At 50.2% G+C, this 24,577-nt stretch overlaps 1 protein-coding gene across 4 annotated transcripts in view; it reads right to left on the bottom strand.

Moving 5' to 3' along the window:
• The window catches only part of PAX7 (paired box 7), a 105,142-nt gene that overhangs the window by 24,732 nt on the left and 55,833 nt on the right, over nucleotides 1-24,577 (bottom strand). For all 4 annotated transcript variants that reach the window (XM_017833498.1, XM_017833501.1, XM_017833500.1 and 1 more), the window contains exons 7-8: nucleotides 15,611-15,776; nucleotides 14,330-14,523 (exon numbers count right to left, since the gene is read on the bottom strand). In XM_017833498.1, the coding sequence (XP_017688987.1) occupies nucleotides 14,330-14,523; nucleotides 15,611-15,776 (360 nt within the window). The remainder of the gene's footprint in view (nucleotides 1-14,329; nucleotides 14,524-15,610; nucleotides 15,777-24,577) is intronic.

Genomic DNA, 24,577 nt, shown 5'->3' with positions numbered 1-24,577 from the left:
CAGCAAGTGTGACTGAGCCTCCCTGGAGGTGTGTTAGTCCAGAGGAGTGGATTTGGGTGATATTCTCTCTTTGTAACTCCAAATGACAACAGTCTGAGATGGAGAATCCCCACAGTGGGACTGTGCTACCTTCAGGGTTACCAAGACCTGCCCCCACAGCTGTCAGTGGTGAGGAACCAACACAGGGCGACTGATGCCCTTCCCAGCAACCAGACCTGGCACCCCACAGCTCACAAACCCCCTCAGAGCCCCCCAAGACCCCTCAGAGCCCCCCTAGAACTCCTCCCAGACCCCCTAAACCCCCTCAGAGCCCCCCAAGACCCCTCAGAGCCCCCCTAGAACTCCTCCCAGACCCCCTAAACCCCCTCAGAGCCCCCCAAGACCCCTCAGAGCCCCCCTAGAACTCCTCCCAGACCCCCTAAACCCCCTCAGAGCCCCCCTCAGAGGATGAGGATGCTCCCTTGATCCCAAATTCTTATTTTCCTGGACTGTACCACCCTCAGCTTGGCATTTGCATGGCTGTAGATTAGCAAGAAGACACTGTCAGTCCAGAACAGCCTCACAGCAGCTGAACTGGGAGAGCTGGGAGCTTTGGAGGCTTCTGGCTGTACCTTCTGGTCAAACACCTTTGCCTGGAAGTACTGTCAGCACAGCAAGTGCTGGAGGTGAAGATCTGCAACCGCTCCAGGCCACAATCCCACTGCAAGCGCCTGAATGGAGACAACCCAACACATTCCAATATTCTCCTGTTTTCCCACCTAACTTTGCCCAGACTTGAACGGGCCCACGGCACATGGAGTCAGGAGCATTTAGGGGAGCTGGGAATTAATCAAGAGGCACCCATCTGTCAGGCTGGTATCTGGAACTAAACAGAAACACTCGCTGGTGCTTGACCTCTCGCCCTCCAGACAAACCTGTGGCTCTTGCCGGTTTGAGAAACCCTCTGGCAGCTCTGGGAGCCGGGGCAGAATAAAGCCAGGGGAGCAGGGAAGGAGAGACACAGGAGCTGGGCTGGGAGAGGTGGGGAAGGAGGAAGAGGCTGTATGTGGTGGGAGGGACAGAGAGACTGGAAATCTTGTGGCATGGCTGGGAGAAGGTGGCTGGAGAGCTGGTGTAGCCACATGGATGTGATGGGAAAGAACAGGGCACTCAAAGGGTTGGCCAACAGGCCAAGGGCAAGAGCTGCCTGAGGCTCAGGAAAAGGCTGGGTAGGAAAAGACATTGGAGATATTCGGAGTCAAAACAATCCCAGGACTTTCTGTAAATCCCCTGGTGGGGTTTGTGTTGGGTGGCATTGTTTGATACACCTGGGTATGCTGACTGGAGCCCAGCACGTGATTCAGGGTTAAACCAGACTTTCTTCTGTAAGGGAGGCCAAAACTCTGTGCTGATGATGTTCAAACAGTGGAACTAGAGGCAATGCTAACTCTGCTCAACAGCAGAATGGGGTCCTGCATGAATGCCAAGGGGATTTCAAATTCCAGTCTTAAAGAACGGGATTAAGATCTTAATTTTTAAAGAGATGTGGGGCACTTTCTCTTTAAAATGCATGGACAGGTTCTAAGCTGATGTAAAACAGCTCGAGCACTGTGGTAGCATTGACCTCAGACCCAGCTGATGTGACCAGAAAGATTCCATCCTGTTCTGACTTTCAGATTTTCAGTTTTAGGGTTTCTGTGTAGGAGAAGGGAAAGCACAAATCCTTCAGGAAAACCAGCCCTCTCCAACTGCCCCAATACGGATGAGAAGAGAAAACAGTGCAGGGCAAGATCTGGGTGAACAGTGCAACGAGTGGAAGTCAGGTTGCCAGTCTGATGTTTCCAAAGGCATCTGTTACCTCTGTCTCCTCCTCATCCTAAATAAACCCCCTCCTTTCCCTGGCAGCAGAACTCACTCAAGCATTGAAGTTACTTAAAGTCTTGCCTGGCAGAAACCAAAATCCTGGGTGTTCAGTTCCACCAATGGCCCCTGGATCTGTATGGCTGGACAGAGTTTATGCCAGAAACCTGCTCTAACTAGAACATGGAGCCTAAAATGCCACTTTATAGGTAGTTGTAGAAATGAGGTAGGGAAAGGGGAACGGACATTCCTGGGAGCTGGGCTGAGATCTGAGGAAGCAGCTCAGAGGGAGGAATTTCTTTGCTTTCTGAGTTATATTGAGCCCAGTGATTGGGCAGGAGGAGGAAGTGGCTACTGCAGAAACCAAGAAAACATTTCAGGACTTAGTCCCTGCTTATTTTTCTTCATTTCTTCAAGCAGAGATGATTAAAAGCCTCAAGGAGAGCTCAAAGCCTCTGAGCCACATTCCCTTGGGCTAAAAACTTGGAGCTACAGATTCTGCAGCAAGTGGTGCTTTTGTGGAGTCTCATGCATAGGGAAGATTAGGCAACAGAGCACAGACCCAGGCAAGGATGCAAAGATGTCCGAGACACAGCAAGCAGCTAAACTGGATGCTGTAGGAATACCTGCTCCATCTGGCACTGGAACCACCTTGGTCCCTGGGAGAGCAGAAAGCTTTGAAACCACACCATGAACAAGGAGGGAGCAAATTCCTTCAGAAGAGGCAGAACCATTGTGCCTTCTCCTGCAGTGCTAGTGAGCACCTCCAGCCCAGCTCTCCTGCAGTGCTGACCTGCTCTCACCACTGCTGCTTGTTTTTAGGGAGCTCTGCACCCCCTCGAGAAGCTCTTCCAGGTGTCCTTGGCATCATCTCCTTGCTGCGGCACACGAGTCCCACAGCAGGAGCTGGTGCCCACCTGGGTGGCTCCTGCCCTGTCTGCCAGGCCAGAGCAGGCCATGGAGATGCTTCGAGCAGCACGAGTGGCCTGGGGCTTTGTTAGAGCTGGTGGACCCTGCTCCTGCCAGAGCCGCTGAATCCAGGGGTGGCTTTGAGGGTCGGCAGGACCCCATGTGGCTCCTAATTCGGGGCTGGATTTGTGCTCAGCTGTGCACTCTAATCACTAATTAAAGGTTTGCCATCAGCCTCCAGCAGCTGTTGGTGTCCTACAGGTCATCCCCAAGCAGCACTCTGGGAAGTTCATTGGATGGGCGGTGGCCAAACCCCCTCCCCAGCACACCCGGGTGTTTATTTCCTCAGCAGAAAAGGGCTGCAGCAGCAGACAATGCTCTGCTTTGCACCACCTCTTCTTCTTCCCTTCCTGCTTTTCCCCTCTCATTCATTCTTTTTGCTTTCTTTTCCTTTCTTCTTCTTCTTTTTTTTTTTTTTTTGAACAAAAAAATGTTATTTTGTGCCTCCTGAGCCTTGCCGGCTGGGCTCGGCTCTGTATCAGCTGGAGGAGCTTATGAGCCTCGTCTCCTCGGATTTAGACTGAAATTTTGATTTTCTGCCGCGCTCAGATAATGTGGAAATCCTGTTCCCCGATATTTACTGTTTATCAGCACGGCACAGTGCAGTTCTGGGGGGAAGGGAATCTCCCCCTCCGTCTGTCCCCCCTCACTCCCCTCCACCCCCCATCCTGAATGCTAATGGAGTTTGACTTGGGAGCAAACCTACAACAATACCCTAATTATGGCGAGTGAGGGGAGCGGAAACTCCCTGGCAGAGGGGTTCTGCGTCACTGGGATGAACTCTGGTCCTGGAAGTGTCCAAGGCCGGGTTGGACAGGGCTTGGAGCAACCTGGGCTAGTGGAAGGTGCCCCTGCCCACGGCAGGGGTTGGAACTGGATGAGCTTTAAGGTCCCTTCCTACCCAAACCATTCCAGGGTTCCACAGTGTCCATCCCCATCTCCTGAGCCAGATGCAGCACAGGGCTGCTCCCTTGTCCTGCCAGGGACCTCTGAGCCACCTACCCCTCTCTAGGCCCACTCCTGAGCCAGGCTTTGTCACCTGCAGTCCCCTGCTGAGGATGGAGGAGCACAGCAGCAGTGATCCATGCCATGTCTGCCCCTCCCCTGCATGAGGTGGCCCTGTCTCCTGTCCCAGCCAGGTTGCCCTCAGCACCACAGTCTGTGGGGCCACCTCCCTGTCCCTTTCTCATCCCGTCTGTCCTTGAGGGAACTGTGTGTCTGGGGACATTCCCATTTCAAGGCATGTATCCTGCTCTTCCATGTGCCAACACACACCAAGTCCTGCATCCTCCAGTGAGGAATAATGTTACTGAGCCCTGGCAAATTCATTCCTGCAAACAGCCCAGAGGCCAGAAGGGAAAGGGGGGGACACTTCCCTGTGTGATGTGAACCAGGCAAAAGAAATAAAACAATAATAATAAAAATCTGGGGCTCAGCAGCAGGGGAACAGCTCCAAGGACCACTTAAGTGGCCAGCGGTGCATAATGCCCGGGTGTTAATGAGGCTGCCTCCGATTCCTGAGAGAAGTGGTTATTGTCAGATAATGTACAGGGCTTTCTCTCTCCCCCCCAGCCCCTCGCAGGAAAGGCAGGCATTTCCCTGTGGTTGGGATTGAGTGGAATAATGTCCTGGCCACCTGCAAACGCACTGGGCTTTCTCTGAGCTGCATAATTAGAGGCAGCATTGGGGTGAGGCAGCAGCGTAACGCAGCATGTGGAAAGGAGGGGAAGAAAAACGGGAAGAAGAGGGCTTTTATGAAAAAAAATAAAAGGAGGGGGGAAGGTATGGAAGGGAGACAGGAAACATGATAAAGCTCAGGCAGAGCAGTTCTCTGTGCAGCCAGGCTGTTGGCTGGCTCCTCTGGTTTAAAGTGACTCCACTTCTTATGGAAACGGAGAGGCGGTATTAAAAGAAGAAAAAAAACCAAGACACAGAGAGCTTCCTTATCTCATGGAGACAGTTGTCAGGAATCACTTTGACTGAGTCGTTTTGTCTCCATGCTTTTTGTCGCTGTCAAGCAGGCCTCAGGACATGGATCAAAGGAGAGGCGCCGAGCGCTCGCTGAAACTTCTGATCCCTTCTCGGTACAGACGCAGAGTGGCAGACAGCTCTCCTCACATCAAATGAAGGAGAGAGGAGAGGGAGGAAGAAGGGAAGGGAGAGGGAGAAGAAAAGCTGGGAGAGACACAGAGAGAGAGGAGGCTGCGAGGGGCTCTCTCTGCCACTCTGGATCTCGGGGGAAAGAAGCAGCAGCAACCTTTGCTTTCCCTCTTCCACATTCCCTGCTGGGAGTGTCCCCACGAGAGTGTCCCTCCAAAAAGGGCAGCTGGAAGGAGGTGTGGGACGTGCAGCAGCACAGATATTTCCTCCAGACTAACCACGGGGCTGCTTCAGCTCAGGCTTGGCCCCACATGTTGGTAGGTCCCAGACCAAGCTTTGCACTGAGCCAGTCATGGTGAGAGCTCCCACCCATGGGGGGCAGATGGACATCCCTGTTTTAGCTCTGCACTGGCTTGGTGGGTGAATTCCTACCTCAAAACAACCCCAAGTCAACCCACTCCATGTCAGTTTTGCCTCTTTCTCTTCAATCTCACAAACCACTCCTTGGGATTTCTCAAGACAACCCCAAAACAACCCATTCCTGTCAGTTTTGCCTCTTTCCCTTCCACCCTGCAAACAGCCCTGGTGATTTCCCTGTATCTGCTTGGCGAGCACACCCCACCCTTTCCCCTACACGGCTCATGACTGCCTTTCAGGTACTTATTCCCTGAAATAAGATCCCCCTCATCTCCAAACTGGATAGGCTTAAGGGCTGACTCCAGCTTACTGCGGCAAGCTAAGACCCTCCGCACCTTTGATCACTTCACTGCTCCCCCCTGCAGACCCTGCTGGGATTTGTGATCTCCAGCCCCCGCTGTAAATTGATCCTGTGCACGCCTGTCTGACAGAGGCACGAGCAGCATCCTGCAGGCCTCCAACACCCAAACATCTTCCCTCCCCATCCACCACCTGGGACCCCCGTGTGGCACAGGCCCCACAGCCCGAGAACCCCGCGCTGTTTATCCACTGCCCACGCAGCTCTGTGTTCTCTCCTCTGCGCTTCCCACTCTCCCTGTACTCTACAAAAGCCCCTACTCAGCCCTGTAAACCCAAATTCCTAAAGCCCATATTGCACAGCCATACATTGCTCCCCCTCCCCATCCAGTGCACCAGGAGAGTCAGCAGGACAAACGCTCTGCATGCTGACACGACACCAAACTCTCTTCCACCTCACACAAAAGCCCAGAACAGCATCCTTTTGGGATACATCTCCCCCATAAACCTCTCCTGATGCTTCAGGACTGCACAGCTCTTCTGGGCATCTCCCTAGGATGCTTCAGAGACGGATTCAGTCCCCAAAGTCCTCCCTGTCAGCCCCAATGTCCTCCTTGTAACCTTTCCATCAAGATGCTGCAACCCATCCATCAGTGATCCCAGCAGCTGGCTGGCTCTGGGATGGGAGGGAATGCAGGTTTCCTTCATTGTTAGCACACAGAGATGGTGAAGCAAACAGCAAATAAACTGTGCTGAATAATGACCCCTTTCAAAATGCATCCAGCAGCTCTGGGAAAGCTGGTGGTCACGGCATGTCCCTCTAACACGAACAACACACAGTCGTGTGTCCATCTTCCCTGTGTGCTGATCCTGAGTTGGGGAAGGCTGGAAGCCCTCCAGCAGAGCAATGGACCCTCATACACCTGCACCACACTGTCCCACCTCCTTTCCCAGCTTAATGTTTCTCCTGTTGTCTCGCACCCACTGCAGTCAAGGCACTTCCCACAACCTCTCTCTGTGGAAAAAAAATAAGGGGACACATTGGGGTTAGTGCCTGATCCACTGCAAAATATTGCTGTGGGTTTTTCCTGTACTAGATGGTTTTTCCCAGCCAGGGCACAGCTGGAGCACAGCTGTCACCCCGTTCCCAGGTTTTAATAGGCACACCCAGGGCCCAGGCACACCCGGGTGAGCACACAGGGAATGTGCACGCGGGACATCGGTGCCCTTTCGCACACGTGCTCCTGCCTCTGAATCCTAATTATTCCTTTTATTGCATTCCTGCCTTTTAAGCTTCCCCTCTATCTCGCTTCCCTCATTCCAGGGCTGCCTTTCCCCGCTGCGCTCCCTCGATTCCTCCGGCGGCTCCGCAGCAGCTCCCAGTCCCTGGGATATTGCGGCTCCCGGAGCCACGCGGCGAAACACTCGGCTCTGCGTGCCAGAGGTCGCTCGGCGGTGCCCGGCACCAGGCTGGATGCTGCATTAATTGCTAATCTCTCATTTTCTCTATCTGCCCTGCCTGCCTTGTCTCGAGTTCCCTCATTAATCAGAAAGCAGGGCAAATCCCGCATTTGAATTCTCCGAGTCTGTCTCCCGGCCAAGTCCCTCTCACCCTCCCCGGTGCGGGAAGGAGACAGGACCCAGAGGAGAGGTGTTTAAGCAGAGCTGAAAGCCCCACCAGTCCTGCCCGGATTTCAGCAGGAATTCCAGCCCCTGTGATGACCATTCCTTCCCGTGGGCTTTGCTCCCACCACCCCGTGAGTGGGGTCTGGGTGGGAAGGGATATTTAAGGATTTGTGGGGACAGATTTCCATGTCTTAGCCCTGGGCGCCTTAAAAACGTGCTCCCTGCTCCAGGATCTGGGGGTTTATCAGGCACTTTCACACCTCCTTGCATTTCTTCTTCCTGCTGTCATCATGTCATTCTCCTCAGGATTTTTCCTGTATTTCTTCTCCTATTTTCTCCTTATTCCTCCCTTTCTCCCCAATTTTTCTACGGCTGATACGTGAGTTCACAAAAGGTGCAGTGCCACAGGGGCTGATCCTGGACCCACCGAAGGGATTGCCAAAGCTCCCGAGGCTCAGGAATCACCTGTTTGCTCTGAAAACCTTCACTGTTCCTGATATTTTCATATCTTCCTAATAAACACATGGAGAGGAAATCACACAGGAATGAACCCTACCAGGGCACCAGAGTTCGAGTTAAGGTGATGTTTGTTTCCAGTCGGTTTTCAGTGTGATCAAAGCACTCAAATCAGTCGAGGAAAGTCACGGAACCTCCAGACTTGCAGAAAGTGGCCCCTCAGATATGAATTTCCCCCTTCCCACCCTGCTCAGAAACAGAGTCATCAGGAATCAGTCAAATAAATACATATCCATTTTCACACGAGAAAAATGTTCCGTTCTCCCCTTTTGCTGTTGCCAGGAGCAGTGGCACCTAATTGACAAGAGCAGATGGGCTTTGTTTGGTTAAATATGAAAAGGGGGAAAAAAGCAAGAAACTTTCATGGAAAAACAACCAGCTTTGCTGGGACACGCAGGTTAAGAGTTTAGGGAGATGGGGCTGCATTTGACACCGAGCAAGGGAAAAATGCCAATGCAGTCTCAGCAGAGCCAGCTTCTCCCAGAGAGGAACCTGGAGCTCCCACGTCACCTTTCCATCCCCCTGGCCAAAAAAAAGATGTGGATTTTAGCATATGTTCATCTCCTCCTCCAAAAATCCTGCCCCAAGGTCGTGGGGAGGCTGAAGCCAGAAAGGAACAGGGAGCGAGGAGCAATTGTGACTCAGAAAAGGGACAGCAGCCACTCTCTGAAGGGCACACACATTGTTTGAGGGAATCACATCCTCTGGAGACAGGGGGGTGCAGGGCAGCGTGGAGGAATGTGGAGGAGGCAGTAGGGGGGAAAAGAGCAGGGACCACATGGAAAAAAACTGGAGGGAGGGAGTGATGGAAAAGGGAGGCAGAGGAACCCAGGAGGCAAGGTTAGAGAAAGACTCTGGTGTGGGGTGGCACCCAAGAGCCTCAGAGGTTAAAGAATATTAGAAGAACATGTTCCTACACTAAGATAAGCCAGAGAAATGAATCCTTATCCGTCCAAAACCAACCCTTGAAAATTCGAGCGAGAGAAGGGTCTCCTTTCAGGGAAACGGGGAATCCTTAATGCTTCCTCCCTCAGCAACTGTAATGCCAGGATGTTCCCAATCTGCTTTGAGGGATGGAAAGATTAAGAATAATAAAAAAATTGCAATAAAATATGTGTGAACGAGGGGGTAATTGTGGACAAATGCAGCATTCAAATTCATTTTTCAGCTCTTTTACACACCATTTCAATCTTATTTTCTGCTTGTTAATGAGATCTTGTTGGTTGGGGTGGGCACGGCTGCCCAGTATCGCTTGGGTAATTGCACATAATTTTCTCTCTACTAGTGATTTGCATCAGATTTTTTTTTCTAATTCTTTGCTATTTAAACCCCCTCCTCCCTTTCCCCCTCCCCCCCAAATCTCATCCTCTCCTCCCCTTCTTTCTTCCCCTCCCCTTCTCCTGGCCCAGCAAGACTCATTTTGAATGCTTATTATAAGCACAGTGTCTCCGACAAAAAAAAAAGGAAAAAAAAAAAAAAGGCACCAGACAGAAGGGATCCGTGTCACAAGGGAAGCAGGGAAGGAGAGCTGTCTCTCCGGAGCCAGACACCACCATTCCTGCTCCCCTCTCACCAGCAACATCATGTCCTTCCCAACTGCCAGGTTTTCCACCCCAAAAAAGGGCTCAGCTGGCTCTTCTCGTCCTTCTGCCAGGACCAGTGAGCTCCTGACAGGGATTCAGATGATCTCTAATCCCACCCCGATGAGGCTGAGGAAACATTACCCTGGATGGTGGAAGGGAATGGAGCCATGGGATGATGTCAGGAAAAACAAACTGTGCAGACTAAGAAGGTCCCTGAGTTTAGAGTAGAAATCTGTGGGCAGAGCCTGAGCTGTGCCTTGAGTGTACCTCCAGGAACACCCTCAAAACTCAGGGATAAACCAGAAATTGCAAATCTGACTCTAACCCCCAGACCTGCCATTCCAGTGGGAATGAATCTGCTCATGGAGAAAAAAAAAAAAACACTGAAAGCCCTGGGAAAATTAAAGCAACAACTGTGAGATGGTGAACAAGTTTCTCTTGGCTCTTCGTATTCCTGGAATTGTCTTAATCTCTGGATGATCCCGTGGTTTTGCTAAAAGATTCAAATGTCTCAGAAATAACATGTTATGGAAGCACATGAAATGCCTGACTCTGAACTGCATCTGAATGTGTTCCCCAGCTACACAGGGGCCACCTGCAGCAAAGGGATGACCTTTGGCTTTTGAATAACCCCCTGCAAGACCCCAGCGTGCTACAGGGAACAGTCAGACATATTCAAGATACAGGCCTGGATCTAAAAGGGCAGTGGAAATTTTAGGAAGTGAAGCAATGGACAAAACCCTCCTAAAAAAACATGAAGACACTTTAAAAGGCAGAAGAGATGTGGCAGAAGAGGCTAAAGATGAAAGCAGCAGAAAATACAGTAAGACCCTGTTTCTTAGCTGTTTGAAAAGCACCCAGGGGATCTCCCACCATCCCAAATGGCAGAGGAACAGCCAATGTGGCTCCACTTTTGTCTTGTAATACAAAGTTTAAGTCACTTAATTTTCTGCCACCTCAGCCCTCACTGCAGCACTCACAGTTCCTGATGCTGCTCAGGATGTAACTGGGCTGAATTTAAGGCCATCTTGGACAGGGCCTGGAGCAACCTGGGACAGTGGAAGGTGTCCCTGCCCACGGCAGGGGTGGAACAAGATGGTCCATAAGGTCCCTCCCAACCCAACCCATGATTCTGTGATTTATCAGGAGACTGAGCTGTTTGTCACAAGCCTTGTCCCAGCTCAGTGAGGGGCAATTCTGGGCTAGCACAGGGCTGAACTTCCAAACAGAGGTATGCGGAGTTTGTTCTCACTGCCAGTGTGAGGAGTGACCTGGCTAAGGATGTCTTGGTGCCCGGCCTTGTCCTTGTTGAGGTTGATGGGTATTCTCAAATAAATGGGAAATGAGTCCTCTGTGGGATGAAAATGAGTTGGAAATAATTACAGTGTGCTTGTGAAATCTCACCCATGCCCAGCCCTGGTTTACAACCCACTCCTGTGAGAAATGGTGAGACAGAAGCTCCAGGGCCAGAAATCACCCTCTGCATGCCTAAGTTATTCATCATATTTAATGTTGCTTTGTGTCTCTGTGTCCTCACTAAGTTTTGGCCCAGGCTTTAGTGCCAGCCCAAGGCAGGTCTGAGCCCCTGAGTCAGCCCAGCTGAGCCTGGGGCCGCTGCTGCCAACCCACCAACCCTTGTGGAGCAGGGGAGACTTTGCTGCTGCACGTTCTGGCTCCCCCGAGCCCCTCTCTGATAACATGGGAGCACCAAGTGCATCCTGACAGCTGGAAGTGACTCATGTGGCTGCAGCTGGTCAGGCTGGGAGGCTCCCTTTCCCAAACAAGCAAAATCTCTCTCTGACAAAGGCTGTCCCAGCACAGAACCAGCCCAGATCACTGCTCGGGTTACCCTGGGCTCTCACTCAGGTCTAGGAAGGAGCATGACATGAGACTTCACTCTAGGTAGTGCTTCAATCACCTGGGACTGTCCTTTGCACAACCAAGTCGGTGTTTTTGTATGAAGTGTCACAAAAAAACGTCATCATGGGATGAAGGAGTTGAAGACAAAAATTCTCAGCTGACCTCTCAGGTCTGGAATAGAGGCAGGACACCATGGAAGCTGCCTGGGAAAAGCTCTGGGGCTCCAGCAGCTGAGCTGGGCAGGCACAAGGCTTTGTGTGCCATGGGCTGGAAAACAAGCCAGAAACGGGGCCATTTCCCACGTGAAGTTGGGGTCTCTCTGAATGCCCGAGCGGGGGACTAAGGTGAGTGAGGGGGGGCCTTCGGGGGGTCCCAGCCCTTGTGGCCACACGTAATCCTCTGTTCTCTGTGCTGGGAATGGGAATGCCATGCCTCTCCTCTAGAATTCCAGCTGCCAGCACCGGGGCTGGGGGTTCTGGCTGGGACACCCAATCCTGGGGTAATTGGATCGTTGCTGAGAGGCAGCAAATGCTGGGAGCTCTGGGCCAGGCTGGCCCCCACCTCTTGTCTAAACTGCAAAGAGATCTCCCTCCTGCTGCTGCTGAGGGCTGAAACCAGAGAACTGGCTGTCTGCAGTGCAGACAAATTGCCATCATTTACAGTTCTCTTCTTTTTTTCTATCTCCTGAACTCCCTCTTTCCCTCTAGCTGGTATTTACCCCTGTAAAGAGCAACTTCAGATAGAGAGAGGAGGAGGAGAGGATTGAGGTGTGATGGGTTTTACCTGCAATGCCATGGAAGAGCTGAATTATGCTCAGCACAGCAGGAAAATTACACAGAGCATCCCATATAGAGACCTCACTAAACTTTTGCCCACCCTGCTACATAAAACAGGACACTTTTAGTTCTCATTCATCCCATTAGGAGTATTTCCTGTATCCTTCCACTAGGAACAGCAGAGGGCTTAGAAAGGCAGGAAGGTTTGATAAGTAAATATAAAGCAGTCATGAAATAACCTGGGTTAGCCTTTCCATGCACAAAAGAAATAGAAGAATTTATATGCTGTTATCTTGGCCCTCACATGATTAAAAGCATTAGGAAAATGGGAATCTCTCCTTCTTGGGGGTGCAAAGCTCTCTTTTCTTCAGGACTGCCAGATAATGGATCCTCTCTTTCCCATACAAAGGGCTTATTGGCTCAGGACTCTATCTTTCCCCAGCCTGAGCCTGGGGGCAGGGTAATTTGGGATAGGGATAAGCAGAGAGAAAGCCTTGGTTTGGTCATTTCAATGAGCCTCTGATTTCTGAGTGGGACTGGGAGGGAGATGATGAAGCTCCAGAAATGGAAATTGCAGGATGGACTCGTGTCTGGTGCTATCACGTGGATCTCATCCCCAACTTATTCCAAGGTGCTAAATTGCACTTGTGATCATCTGAATTAATCACGTGCCCTGGCCTGTCTAACCTGGAGCCTGCCTTTGAATTCCAGGCTCTGTCCTCATCTCCCAGGCCTGCTGCTGTTAGAAATCTCTTGTCAGAGAGATGTCTGCCTATTCCCCCCCAGATTACCCTGTTTGAGGCAATATTCTGCCTCATGCCAGTCACACCTTTACATTTTCCCACTCAAAGCTAGAAGGGGAGGATTTATACCATTTCTGAGAAGCTGCAAAATTTCCCTCTTTCCATTGACATTCTATGTTTGTTTTCACACTTGAGAGATCACAAGCTATTGGACCTCAAGATCCATAAACCTTTCTGATGTCCCTGTTTATTGGACTCTCCTCTAAACAGTTGTAGTCTTTTCATTTCAGATGCCCACCTAATTTCTCCTTGTAGTTTCAAATTATTTTGCATTTCCTGCCCTAAACAGTCTTACTGGCACTCTGAAACAACTATTGTAGTGCATTTCATGTGTCCCCATGTTCCACGAGTGACTGGGAGTGAAAGTAAAAGGGATTTTTGTATCCCTCCAGTATGAATAGAAGTGTACAATATGTGCCTTGTTCCACTTAAAAGCAAATGTGCACTTGGAAAGCAGGTTACTGCAAGTAAAACAATGAGAAGGTTAAAGGCTCTGTCTGATAAGGTGACAGGAAATTAGAATTCTTATCCCAGGGTGGAGTTAGAGGGGGATGGATTCTCAGGTGGTGAACATCCTGCCTTCTCCACTCAGCTGAGAACATAAGTCTGCTCCCACAGCACATGAGCACAAGCTCTGCTCTCTCTGGGCTCACTGATGGTGGAGATTTAACCTCTCTCTGCTCTGAGCCTTGTTTCTGTCACATGCAGCACTTAGAAGCTGTACACCCGATGGGTAGCATCAGATCAAACCTGGGAGAGGCACTTCAGAGGGTGGCTGAGCTGGGCTTTGGAGCACAGACCCCAGATCAGGTCATGGGCTCAGGCAGGGATGTGAAAATCAAGGGTATATTCCAAGGGGAGGCCGTGGCTGTTGCCTGGTCACCTCAAAACACACACACTCCACTTCCTTACACAAGCAGATGGTGTGAAACACCTTTCCTCCTTTAAAACTCACCTACACCTCTCATTCTGACCTTGTGCAAAGCATTAGCAGAATTGTTTCTATGACAACTACTTTCTCAAAACTAAATCCCAGATCTACACCCCTGTGTTTTGAGGAAGCTCAAATCCATGGCACTTTCATGGTCCAACCAGGCTTGGACAAGCTGGCTTTGGCTAATCTCTAAATCAGCCACCCACAAATAATGAGGTGCTTCTAAAGTAACTAAAAACATCAAAAGTGCTGTCATTAGGTTAAAATCCACAATTGGAGGGCCCTGGAATTTTTGGCTGTGGAATATTTTGGAGGGTTGAGCAGATAAACACTGATGCTCTGAGTCCTGCTGTTTATGGTTGCAGTGTGTTAACGTGGAGGTGGGAACTAAGAGGACACAAGTGCTCTGCAGAACAGTGCTGAGCGATATTGCTGATGAAGGAATGAGCCAAATGCTTTGACTGGGCTGCTCCAGGACTCCCTGACAGCAGCAATGACTCCCTCGTTAAGCAGAACACGCTGTGACAGCCTGAAGCTCGCCCTGCTCTCAGAGGATTTGAACCAGCCAAGTCCTGTCAGCCAAAGGCAGGATGGAAGCAGGTCACGTACCTGTGGGGAGAGACCGTTGCTGACGGGGTTCATGTGGTTGGCAGGAGCTGCAGCGTTCATGAAGCTGTCGGAGTAGCTGGAGAAGCTGTGCCGGGCTCCGTAGGCTGAGCTGCTGTCGGCGGCGGCCGCGAGTCCCCCCTGGTGCATGGTGGAGGGAGGCAGGGGCTGGGGCCTGTGCACGGTGCTTCCCCCGTCTGCGGAGAGAGAGCAGGGCTCAGCAGGGCTGGGGGTACAGCTGGCACTGCGAAATGGCCCCTGGGTTTGGCCATCCTGTCTCAGCGTCTGGGACACGCCGTGTTCCACAAACTGTGTGACGGGACAAAACCTGCCATGCTGGGGGGAAATATCTGAATTTTCCTTTAACTTTTCCTCGAACAGAAGCTGTAAATTCTTTTGTAAAGGCCAAAGCCAACTGAAATGGGCAATACTCCCTCCACGGAACCCCAGTGTGGAGCTTTATCCAGAATGAGGGATCACCTACAGGATACTCAGTTCACAGTGCTGTGCTCCTCATTTCAAAGCTGAGCAGAGCTACAGCCATGGGATGCATTGACAGAGCAGAAAGGACCATGAGACAGAGGAGAAAACCGAGGAGCTTCCACCAACCTGAGGAAAAACCTGGTTTTCCCATCTCAAGGAAAACCACCCGTGTATTACAAGAGACCCAGTGGGATGTCATGAATGACAAAGGCAAGGAACAATGGGATGATAGAATCCCAGAATTCCAGAACTAATCCTCACTGGAGGACTTGGTGTGTGTTGGCACATGGAAGAGCAGGATACATGCCTTGAAATGGGAATGTCCCCAGACACACAGTTCCCTCAAGGACAGACGGGATGAGAAAGGGACAGGGAGGTGGCCCCACAGACTGTGGTGCTGAGGGCAACCTGGCTGGGACAGGAGACAGGGCCACCTCATGCAGGGGAGGGGCAGACATGGCATGGATCACTGCTGCTGTGCTCCTCCATCCTCAGCAGGGGACTGCAGGTGACAAAGCCTGGCTCAGGAGTGGGCCTAGAGAGGGGTAGGTGGCTCAGAGGTCCCTGGCAGGACAAGGGAGCAGCCCTGTGCTGCATCTGGCTCAGGAGATGGGGATGGACACTGTGGAACCCTGGAATGGTTTGGGTAGGAAGGGACCTTAAAGCTCATCCAGTTCCAACCCCTGCCGTGGGCAGGGGCACCTTCCACTAGCCCAGGTTGCTCCAAGCCCCGTCCAACCCAGCCTTGGAAAGGCAGGATTTGGGAAGAGAAGAGCAGCGGCGCAGGCGAAGGGTGCTCACCTTGGGAGATGGTGGTGGTCGGGTAGGTGGAGTCCGGCAGCTGGTAGGGGGGCAGGGTGGGCATCCCGGTGGGCGGGAACCCCCCAGGCAGCAGGTGGTTGAAGGCCGCGAGCTGGTTCGCGCCCGCCTGCTTGCGCCAGCGTGCCCTGCGGTTACTGAACCACACCTGGGGGGAGAGCAAAGGCCACGAGTGATTCCCCCTGAGCTGCTGTCCCACCCCAGCCAGGATCTGACGGGAACATGTCCCACAGCACTGGCCAAAGCCAGACCCAAGTTGCTGCCTGTCTCAGATTTGTGAGTGTTTGCCTCCATTCCTCAGAGTCCTTTTAGTTGCTGAACCTGGAAGGGAGAGGAAAGACCCCCCTGTGACTCCCGGAGCTGCTGTCCCACCTTACCTGGGGGCTGATGGAAACACATTCTGTCCAAAACCAGGTTCAAGTTGTTGCCTGACACAGGCTCTGTGGATATCACAGAATTCCAGAATATGCTGAGCTGGAAGGGACTCACAAGGATCATCCAGTCCAACCCTCAGCCCTGCATGGGACCACTCCCAGAGTCACCCCCTGTGCCCCAGAGGATCATCCAAACTCTCCTGGAGCTCTGGCAGCCTTGGGGCTGTGCCCACTGCCCTGGGGAGCCTGTTCAGTGCCCAACCAGCCTCTGGGGGAAGAACCTTTTGCTGAGATCCAACCTGAGCCTGCCCTGACACAGCTCCAGCCATTCCCTGGGTGCTGTCCCTGGTCCCCCCAGAGCAGAGCTCAGTCCCTGCCCCTCCTCTGCCCCTCCCCAGAAAGTGGAACTGCACTGAGGTCTCCCCTCAGTCTCCTCTGCTCCACCTGAACACACCAAGTGTCCTCAGTGTCCTCCCACGGCTTCAAATCAAGGCCCTTCCCCACCTTCCTTGGACACTCTCCAATGGCTTCAGATCTTTTTTATATTCACCACCATTCCTCAGTTCCCTTTCTCCCAAATGACAATACAACCCCTACCCTGTCTCCTGGGTAAACATATACATTTAAAATGGCTCAAGATGCTGCTGAGAGTGTTGTGAGGGTGCTCTGAGCTGTAGGGTGAGATGAAGAGGAATAATTTAACTTGTGTATTCCGGGAGAGTCCACACCAAATAGAAGCACTGCTACCACCTGGCCATTCTGCCTTGTTATCTGACAACTATGTGAATTATGCTGAGGGATTAAGGACCATAATAGCAACACGGCTGCTCTGTTAGGAGGGATAAATAGACAGATTAGCATCGTGGTTTCAATGTTAGACAAGCTAAAGAGATAGAACCAGACCGGAGGGAATACAGGGCTTGCTCAGCTCCTCTGTGCTGCAGCAAATCACTGTTGTCTGTATGCTAAGACATGCCCTGCTTGGAGCAGCACCAGAATTGTTCTGCAGCCAATTTAAATCTCTGTGCATTAAAATAAACCCGGTTTTAATGCCTGTGCAAAGCTGGGCTCATGTTTCCTACAGTGCTGGTTTACCTGTAAGACTCCCGAGGAGATTTTTCTAAATGCATCTGTGTGCCCTGGTGTGTTTTATCATGGGCAATCTCCCTCCTGCATAGTGGAAGGGGCTTCTCAGTCTGTCACTTGGGCTTGGTTTGCTTCATTTAATCAGAGAGGCTCTCAGGCCCCATCCCTGTTTGGGGTTCAGAAGTATGTGGATAAGCTTTCAAGCCAGATGAGAATGCAGCTGCTGGACTTTGGGAGGCCTAAAGGGCTAGAAAACACGATTAAATTTCACAGCAACGAGAAAAAATGGAGCAAAAATCAAGAGTGTAAAGCATTCAGGGGGGAAAAAAATCCTCCATCAAGCTTCCAAGCTGCTCAACATCAGATCAGGGGCTGGTGTTACAAGGGTTTGAGGCACTGCAGCCCAAACTGCGCCCACATCTTAGGAGCCAAACCAAAACTCTTCCCTAGATACTGCAGAATTTTAGCCCTGTGTGCTGTGGACATCAAACATGACCCAAAGCTCAAAATGGGCATCTTTCCCTGGTCTTTATGTCCAGTCCTCCTGTAAACAGTTACCTGTTCCTGTACGTTTTTCTTACAGGAAAAGGCAAATTTATTTAATGGAGTGCTGGTCTCCAGCCCTCACGCACTGCAGTGGTGCCTGCTGCAAAAATAAGTGTGCACTGAGCTTCAGCCACTAATTTCTGTGAGGTTCTCTGGATCACAGCCTATTATTGCTCTTTCTACGCGTTATTTAGCCACTATCATGCTGTGGAAACAGTTTAATTAAAACTTGCTAGCGATAGCTGTGATCCTGATGGCTGAGGAAGGACCCAGGCCTGGGCAGCCCTTAATTTCATGCTGTTATTTACATCCATATACAATGGAAACAACAAAAGCCCAGTTTTCTTTGAAGAGTTGGTCTAAATTAAGCCCCTGAAGTGTCTACAGTGCTGATGTCAGGTCCTTGGCTCCAAAAACCTCTTTGTACAGACCTGTTCCTGCTGCCCTGCTCTGCTGGCTGGAGCAGCACAACCTGCCACCCTCCCAAAGGCATGACAGAAATGGGTCAGCTCACATCCTCTGCATTGCCCACCAGGGGCCGGGCAGGTCACAATCCCTGGGGCCACTTCTGGCACCCAAAGTCGCTAAAAAAATCTAGGACAGAGTTAAGGAGAGGGAAATGAATGGAGGCTGAGGTCTGTAGCACTTCACAAGTCCTTTATCCAGCCCAATCCGTGGCACAGCTTCTGTGAGCAGTGAGCAACAGAAATGAATAAATAACCTTTTGTTTGCCCTGACCATGCAAAGAGGAAGGTCCCATCCTTTTCTCAACAGGTATGTGTGTGCAAATCTAGTTTCAAATTAGGGAGATGGACCTTGGTTCCTTGTCTCTTATAATTTGCTTCCACTTCCACAGATAAGGACATGAAAATTGAATATTTCTGGTAGCTGAACACATGGAGATAAATAAACCTACTCTTTTTAGAGAAAAAGGCCTAGGCCTGGGCTGGAAGAGCTTCCACTCCAAAAAAATAAAGATCTCAGTGCCAAGAACAGCACATAAAATTCAAATACCTGAAGGGAGAACACAACCAAGACATGAATCCAGGAACCGAGAGGGAAAGAGAAATGGAATTCCAAGACTGCAAAACCATCCCCATGAGGACTCACTGCCCCGTCTGTCAGTTGATTTGGGCAATGTATGATCAAAACACAACGTGGAGAAGGTTTGTGCTGCCTTCTGTTCCCCCCCTGTGAGGTTGTTGTTGTCTGGGCACCAACACACACCTTTGCACTCAACAACCACTAAAGACTCCCCCTGCCAGAGGACCCTGTTACACCATGGTAAGCCTAGGGTGAAGGCTGCAGCTGCTAAAACCAGGCTGCTGGGAAGAAGACGAAGAAGAGGAGGAAGTTTTGGAGCTGCTGGGGATGTTTTGTTCAGAATTAAAATGCACACGTGCCTGTGATGGCTGCTCCTGATCCTCCACATCCAGTATGGGGGTGTGGTTCCTCTATGTTTTAAGGGAGATAAAAGGATACTCTGGATCCTTTTACAACAAGGTAGAGTCAACAAAAAAATCCTGTGAATGAGCCATTTTGGTCTACAGTGCACGTGGGCTTGTGAAGAAAGGAAAGATAAATTCTGAGAGAGTGGATCATCACCAAAGAAATTCAGTTCTTAATTATGCTCCTCCTGTGACTTTGGGAAAGTATTGCTTTTCTGATTTGAAATCAGTGTATTCAACAAACTTTAGTCCTTACACAACCCATGCATCAGATTAGCACCTCTAAATTGAGGATAAACTCCTCATTTTCTTGCATTTTAGTTCATTTCCACAGTCAGCCACTGGAGATAGAGGCTCTTTTGAAGTGCCAGAAGGCACCAGACCCAGCACAGCAAGATCTTGGAGCATCTTGTCTGGAGCATCGCAGCAAAGCAGATGATAAATGATAATAACAGCAAATACACCTGCACCAAGGGAATTCACAACCACATGTTGAAAGGCAGTGTCTCCTCCCAGAGCCTGGCTGGGGAATCCAGCCCCAAACACACCGAAACCTGCCACAAAGCAACTGATAGGATTTACCTTCCCATGCAGGGGAAGGGATATTTCATGGCCCAAATAGGTTGATTCTGCCCCTTATTTATAACCCAGAGGAAAAAAAGGAGCTCCTTTGCAGCTAATGACGTCTGCAACTCCTTCCCTTCCCCCACTCAAAGGTGGCTCAGGCCTTTATGCTCATAAATCATTTTATTGGGAGCTAAAATACAGAGGCTGGAGCATCTCCCTGTAATGCGAGGTGCACTTCAAAGGGAACCTGCTTTCATTTCCCAACAGTTAAGGGTTTATCAGCCACTGAAGATTCCCCCTGCCAGGGGATCCTGTTACACCATGGTAAGCCTGGGGTGAAGGCTATGGCTGCTAAAACCAGGCTGGTGGGAAGAAGATGAGGAAGAGGAGGAAGTTTTGAAGCTGCTGGGGATGTTTTGTAGAGGCTGCTGGGGCTGGATTGCATGATTAGAGTTTTATGCTGGGACGAGGCAGCACTTTAGAAAAGGGCTGTGTGGAGAATTCACCAGGAGAAAAAACACCGTGGCAGAAAACAGCTTTTCCTTAAAAAGGGAAGTTTTTCATGGTCATTTCATAGCAGAGACCCTGAGCTGTGTAAATGTGCTGCTTTCCAAGGGTGTAGAAGTACAATACAGACCACTGGAAACAACAGTTTGTACTTGTTAAAGGCATTTAGGGCTTTTTTCCCCTGTGAATTGTCTTCCAAATAAAGTATTAAGAACACAGGAGATGTGTTATAGAAACTGCTTGGCGTTGCTGAGGGGAAGCAGATGGATACAGTAATGCCCCCATGGGAAAGAACTGGAAAGAAGATATGCAAGGAGGTTCTTCATGTTCTAGTCAAGCCCAGGGCCCAGGTAAGAGCAGTGTCCCTCACTGTGCCACATGCCCCTTGCTCAGATCCTGCTCCAAGGATCCTGAATATCCCTCAATCCCTCACCTCCCCATTCCCTTCCCAGATGGGCGAGGGAGGAACGTCAAGACTAAAAAACCTCTCCAATTCATCACTGTCCACTCTGCAGAACCAGCTGATTCCAGGAGGGCCCGTCCTCCCAGCCAGCCTGGCTTTGGGGCAAAGGTTAGACCTGGTTCTTGTTTAACCCCAGTGCCTGCACCCAGCCCTGCCAGGAGCCAGCCCGAGATGTCCCAGGCACTTGTTCCCCACCAGCAGAGAAGCTGCAGAGGCAGCTGCCTGCCAGGATGGGGCTGGACTGAATTATCCCGCCCAGATATGGGTCAGCTCCCACAATTTGTCAGACAAGGAGAGGAAAGGAAGGTCAAAAAGAGCCTCCTGTGGGAAAAAAAGCCTGTTGTGTTCCTGCTCAGCCTAATCAGGACTCAGTGTGGGAGAAAGATGGATGGGATGAGTGAGCTCATAAATGGAAACAGGGATGGAAAAGCCAGGTGAGGCCTTTGCTCTTCAGCAGAATGAAGGGATGCAACACATGTTTGTGCTCACGGGCCCAGGAGGCTGCAGGAACCATGTGGCCATTTATGGCCTAAGCCACCCAAAAAAATTCCACCAGTCACATAAGGTCCCTGCCCAGGTTGCAGATCAGATCCTCTCCAGGTTCTCCCTGGAACCAGAGCAGATGCCCTTGTCCACCCTGGTGGGAAATGCTGCAAGTCAGGGGTTTCCCAGGAGGCTGATGCAGAAGGATTTTAGGGAGGAACTCTACAGCAAGAGTGATGAGAAACCAGGGGTATTTACTGCTCCAAATGCCTTTTTGGCAGGTGGAAAGGGCTGGGATGTGATGATGAGATGGGGTCCTGTAGATCCATACAACAGTTTAGGGATGACGATGCTTCCTCTGCCAGGTGCTGAGGAGTGTGAAAAACAGACATCAGAAAGGTACAAACATCACTGAGGCTACTGAGAGAATTCTTCACAGAACAAAAAAAAGCTCCTGAGAATACCCAGATTTTCCAAGCTGTACCCAGAGACATTTGGGTTCAGTGCTGAGCCTCTGCCACGGGTGGGTGACATGGTTAAAATAAACATTAAACAAGGGTAGTGGAGCAGAACAAATGACTCCTCACAAATGAGATTATCCAATGAATTTAGCCTATATTTCTCCTGACATCTCCCAGTTCTTGAAGGTGTGAGCTATTTATAACAACCTACTGAATTGCAGGGAACAGGTGGTGGTATGAGATTTTTTTTGGCAAACCACTTGTTTTTTTGAGGAAATCATTCCTATCAGTGAAATCTTTCATTGTGACATTGATTACTTTACTCTTGCATCATTCTTCCAAACACTTCCTCAAACAAAAGGACCATCTCAGTGTGAACATTTTGTAGCCACTAATGGATTTCATACCCCAGGCAGGGAAGCAGGAAAACGGGATAGATCTGTCCACTCTCACACTGAGACACACTGAGCCCAGGCTGGAACTCCTGCATTCAGAGCTCCCAGCCCAACCCTGCCCAGTGATGCAGCTTTACCACTTGTAAGAGAAGTTCATAATATTTACAAATAAAAAAATATTATCATGGAATAAAATAGCTTTTGTATACTGATGGTTTGCAAATGTTGTGTTTTCCAGCCCTACATTTTATAAATCTGTTTCTCGGTGATGATTTCAGTTGCCAGAGGAGATTCTGCTAAAATAAAATAAAATTTGAAATAAAACCTGGTTTACTTCTCTTTATAAACCTGAGGTCTGAGGATGAATGGGACCTGAGGAAGCTGAAAGACATTAGGATGGGTTCACTGCTGTCAGAAAGCAGCTGCAAGGCAGCATATTTATAAACTGCTTTTTCACTTGCACACTTCCTTCTTAGACAGCCAAGTCTTAATGGTGTTAAGAATTGCATTTAGACATTTGGGAATAGGCTTTGATGTTCACACCTCACGGAGGTGAACGAGATGTTGGAGAGTAGATTTCCTGCTGCTGTTGTTTGGCTCAGACAGGCTGGGCTTTAGCAGCAGATCAATGGCACATCAGTTCCTGCTATCAAGATTTGCTTTGCCAAAGAAAAGCTTTTAAAAATGGCTTAAGCTTCATGTGAAGTGGCTCAAAGATTAAAGCACCCTGGTAAAACCCTCCTCCTGATTATTATAAATACTTTCCAGTGTTGACCACACGGAATATATTTAATTGGAGTCCCAGGAAAGAGTCTGGGGAGGTTGAAGATGGATGAGAGCCCCATGCTGGCCATGACAACTGGATCACTTGACTGGGCATATCCTGGGTGGCAGCAGAGGTTCAGCACAGGAGTCTGAGCAAAGCCTAGGAGGAATATTTTGGTCCATGCCACAGCTGGAAATTTTGTGATAAAGGTTCTTCTCATAAAACCTCTGGGAGGCCCTGTTTGTTTTTAATACAATGGCACAGCCACTCTGCTGCTATAAATCAGGGCAACATCACTGCCTTCCATCAGAGCAGCTGAGTGTGCAGAGTTCCACACAAACACTTCAGCCAGGGCCTGGGGGGCTCCTTCATTGCTTTGGCCTCTGGGCCCTCTGTCCTTTGTATGAAAATCAAACCCTTCCCACACTGTTTAGGGCATCTCAGCTTGCGACCATCAGGTTGGCAGTTCTTGGCCCGAAGCAGACCAAGAAAAGCACAACAGGACAAACAATCAAAGAAGTCACTTCTGGGTTTGCATCTCAACACAAAAATCCACAACTTTATCTAAAAATGGAGTTCTATTGATCTGAGTGGATTCCTCCACCCACAGCAGGTTCCAAGGAGCACTTTCTGCCAGAGATTTCTCCATTTGGTTCCTAGGTTCCCTGCCCCACATTTAAAAAAACAAGCTGCTCTTGTCAAATTATGCTGCAAGTTTCTATCAATTCCCATTGACCTCAGTAAATGTTTTGCCAGAAGGACTCCAGGATTAGGCTTATCATTTACATCTTCAGGAAAGTATTGAAACAGTGCTGGCTCTTTCCAGCAACATCCCTTGGGTTTCCAGAGCTGGGACCACATCCTCTGCCAGTGGGACACTTCTGCTTCCAAGGGTACAATTCTACAAGTACCAAAAGTGCTGATGTCTTTCTAAGGAAAGGTTTAGATTGAATCCCAGACTGGTTTGGGTTGGAAGGGACCTTAAAGCTCATCCAGTTCCAACCCCTGCCATGGGCAGGGACACCTTCCACCAGCCCAGGTTGCTCCAAGCCCCGTCCAACCTGGCCTTGGACACTTCCAGGGCTGGGGCAGCCACAGTTTCTCTGGGCACCCTGTGCCAGGGCCTCCCCACCCTCCCAGGGAGGAATTCCTTCCTAAGATCCCATCTAAATTTCCTCTCTTTTAGTTTAGGACCAGTCCTCCTTGTCCTGTCCCTCCATGTGCTTGTGAAAAGCCCCTCTCCAGCTTCTCTCTCAGCCCTGTTTAGATGCTGGTGCCACAATTTTAAGAGATCATCTCTGGCTCGTCCAAAGCTCAGGTGGAGAAAGACTTTCCACTGCAGTTTGGATACCTGATAAATTACAGTTTGGTTACCTGATAAATCACTTTACAGTTTGGTTATCTGGTAATTTACTTTACAATTTGGGTCTGATTATTTGTATGTGATTATTAGGTGGTTTGAGGGCTTAATTTGAAGTTTTTTCACTGAGGCAAGTATGTAATTGTTACTCTTTTCTGTAATTCAACTGCATTTCTGAGTCTAATTCCGGCTGGGGAAATGGGAGAGAACAGCAACGCCGTGAGACATCACGGACCAATTCATGGAGCAAAGAGAAAGTGCAGAGGCTGCAGCCCCCTCTCTCCTTAGAAACATCCTCTTGCAGCAAGACATTCTCGAGACAGGAGTAGGGGGGAAGCACCACTGAACTTGCAGAGCTGCTGCTTTCAGCTGCCCGGAGCAGCCACTGCCCCGGCCCCGACCTGTCCCGGGAGCGGGATGGTGCCTGGCACTGACCCTGACCTGTCCCGGGAGCGGGATGGTGCCTGGCACTGACCCTGACCTGTCCCGGGAG

The sequence above is a fragment of the Lepidothrix coronata genome, unplaced genomic scaffold, assembly GCF_001604755.1.
Source record: "Lepidothrix coronata isolate B3197 unplaced genomic scaffold, Lepidothrix_coronata-1.0 Scaffold214, whole genome shotgun sequence".
In the NCBI taxonomy this organism is placed as follows: Eukaryota; Metazoa; Chordata; class Aves; order Passeriformes; family Pipridae; genus Lepidothrix; species Lepidothrix coronata.
The sequence above is the reverse complement of the archived record's forward strand: the minus strand, read 5'-3'. Positions and strand labels throughout refer to the sequence as shown.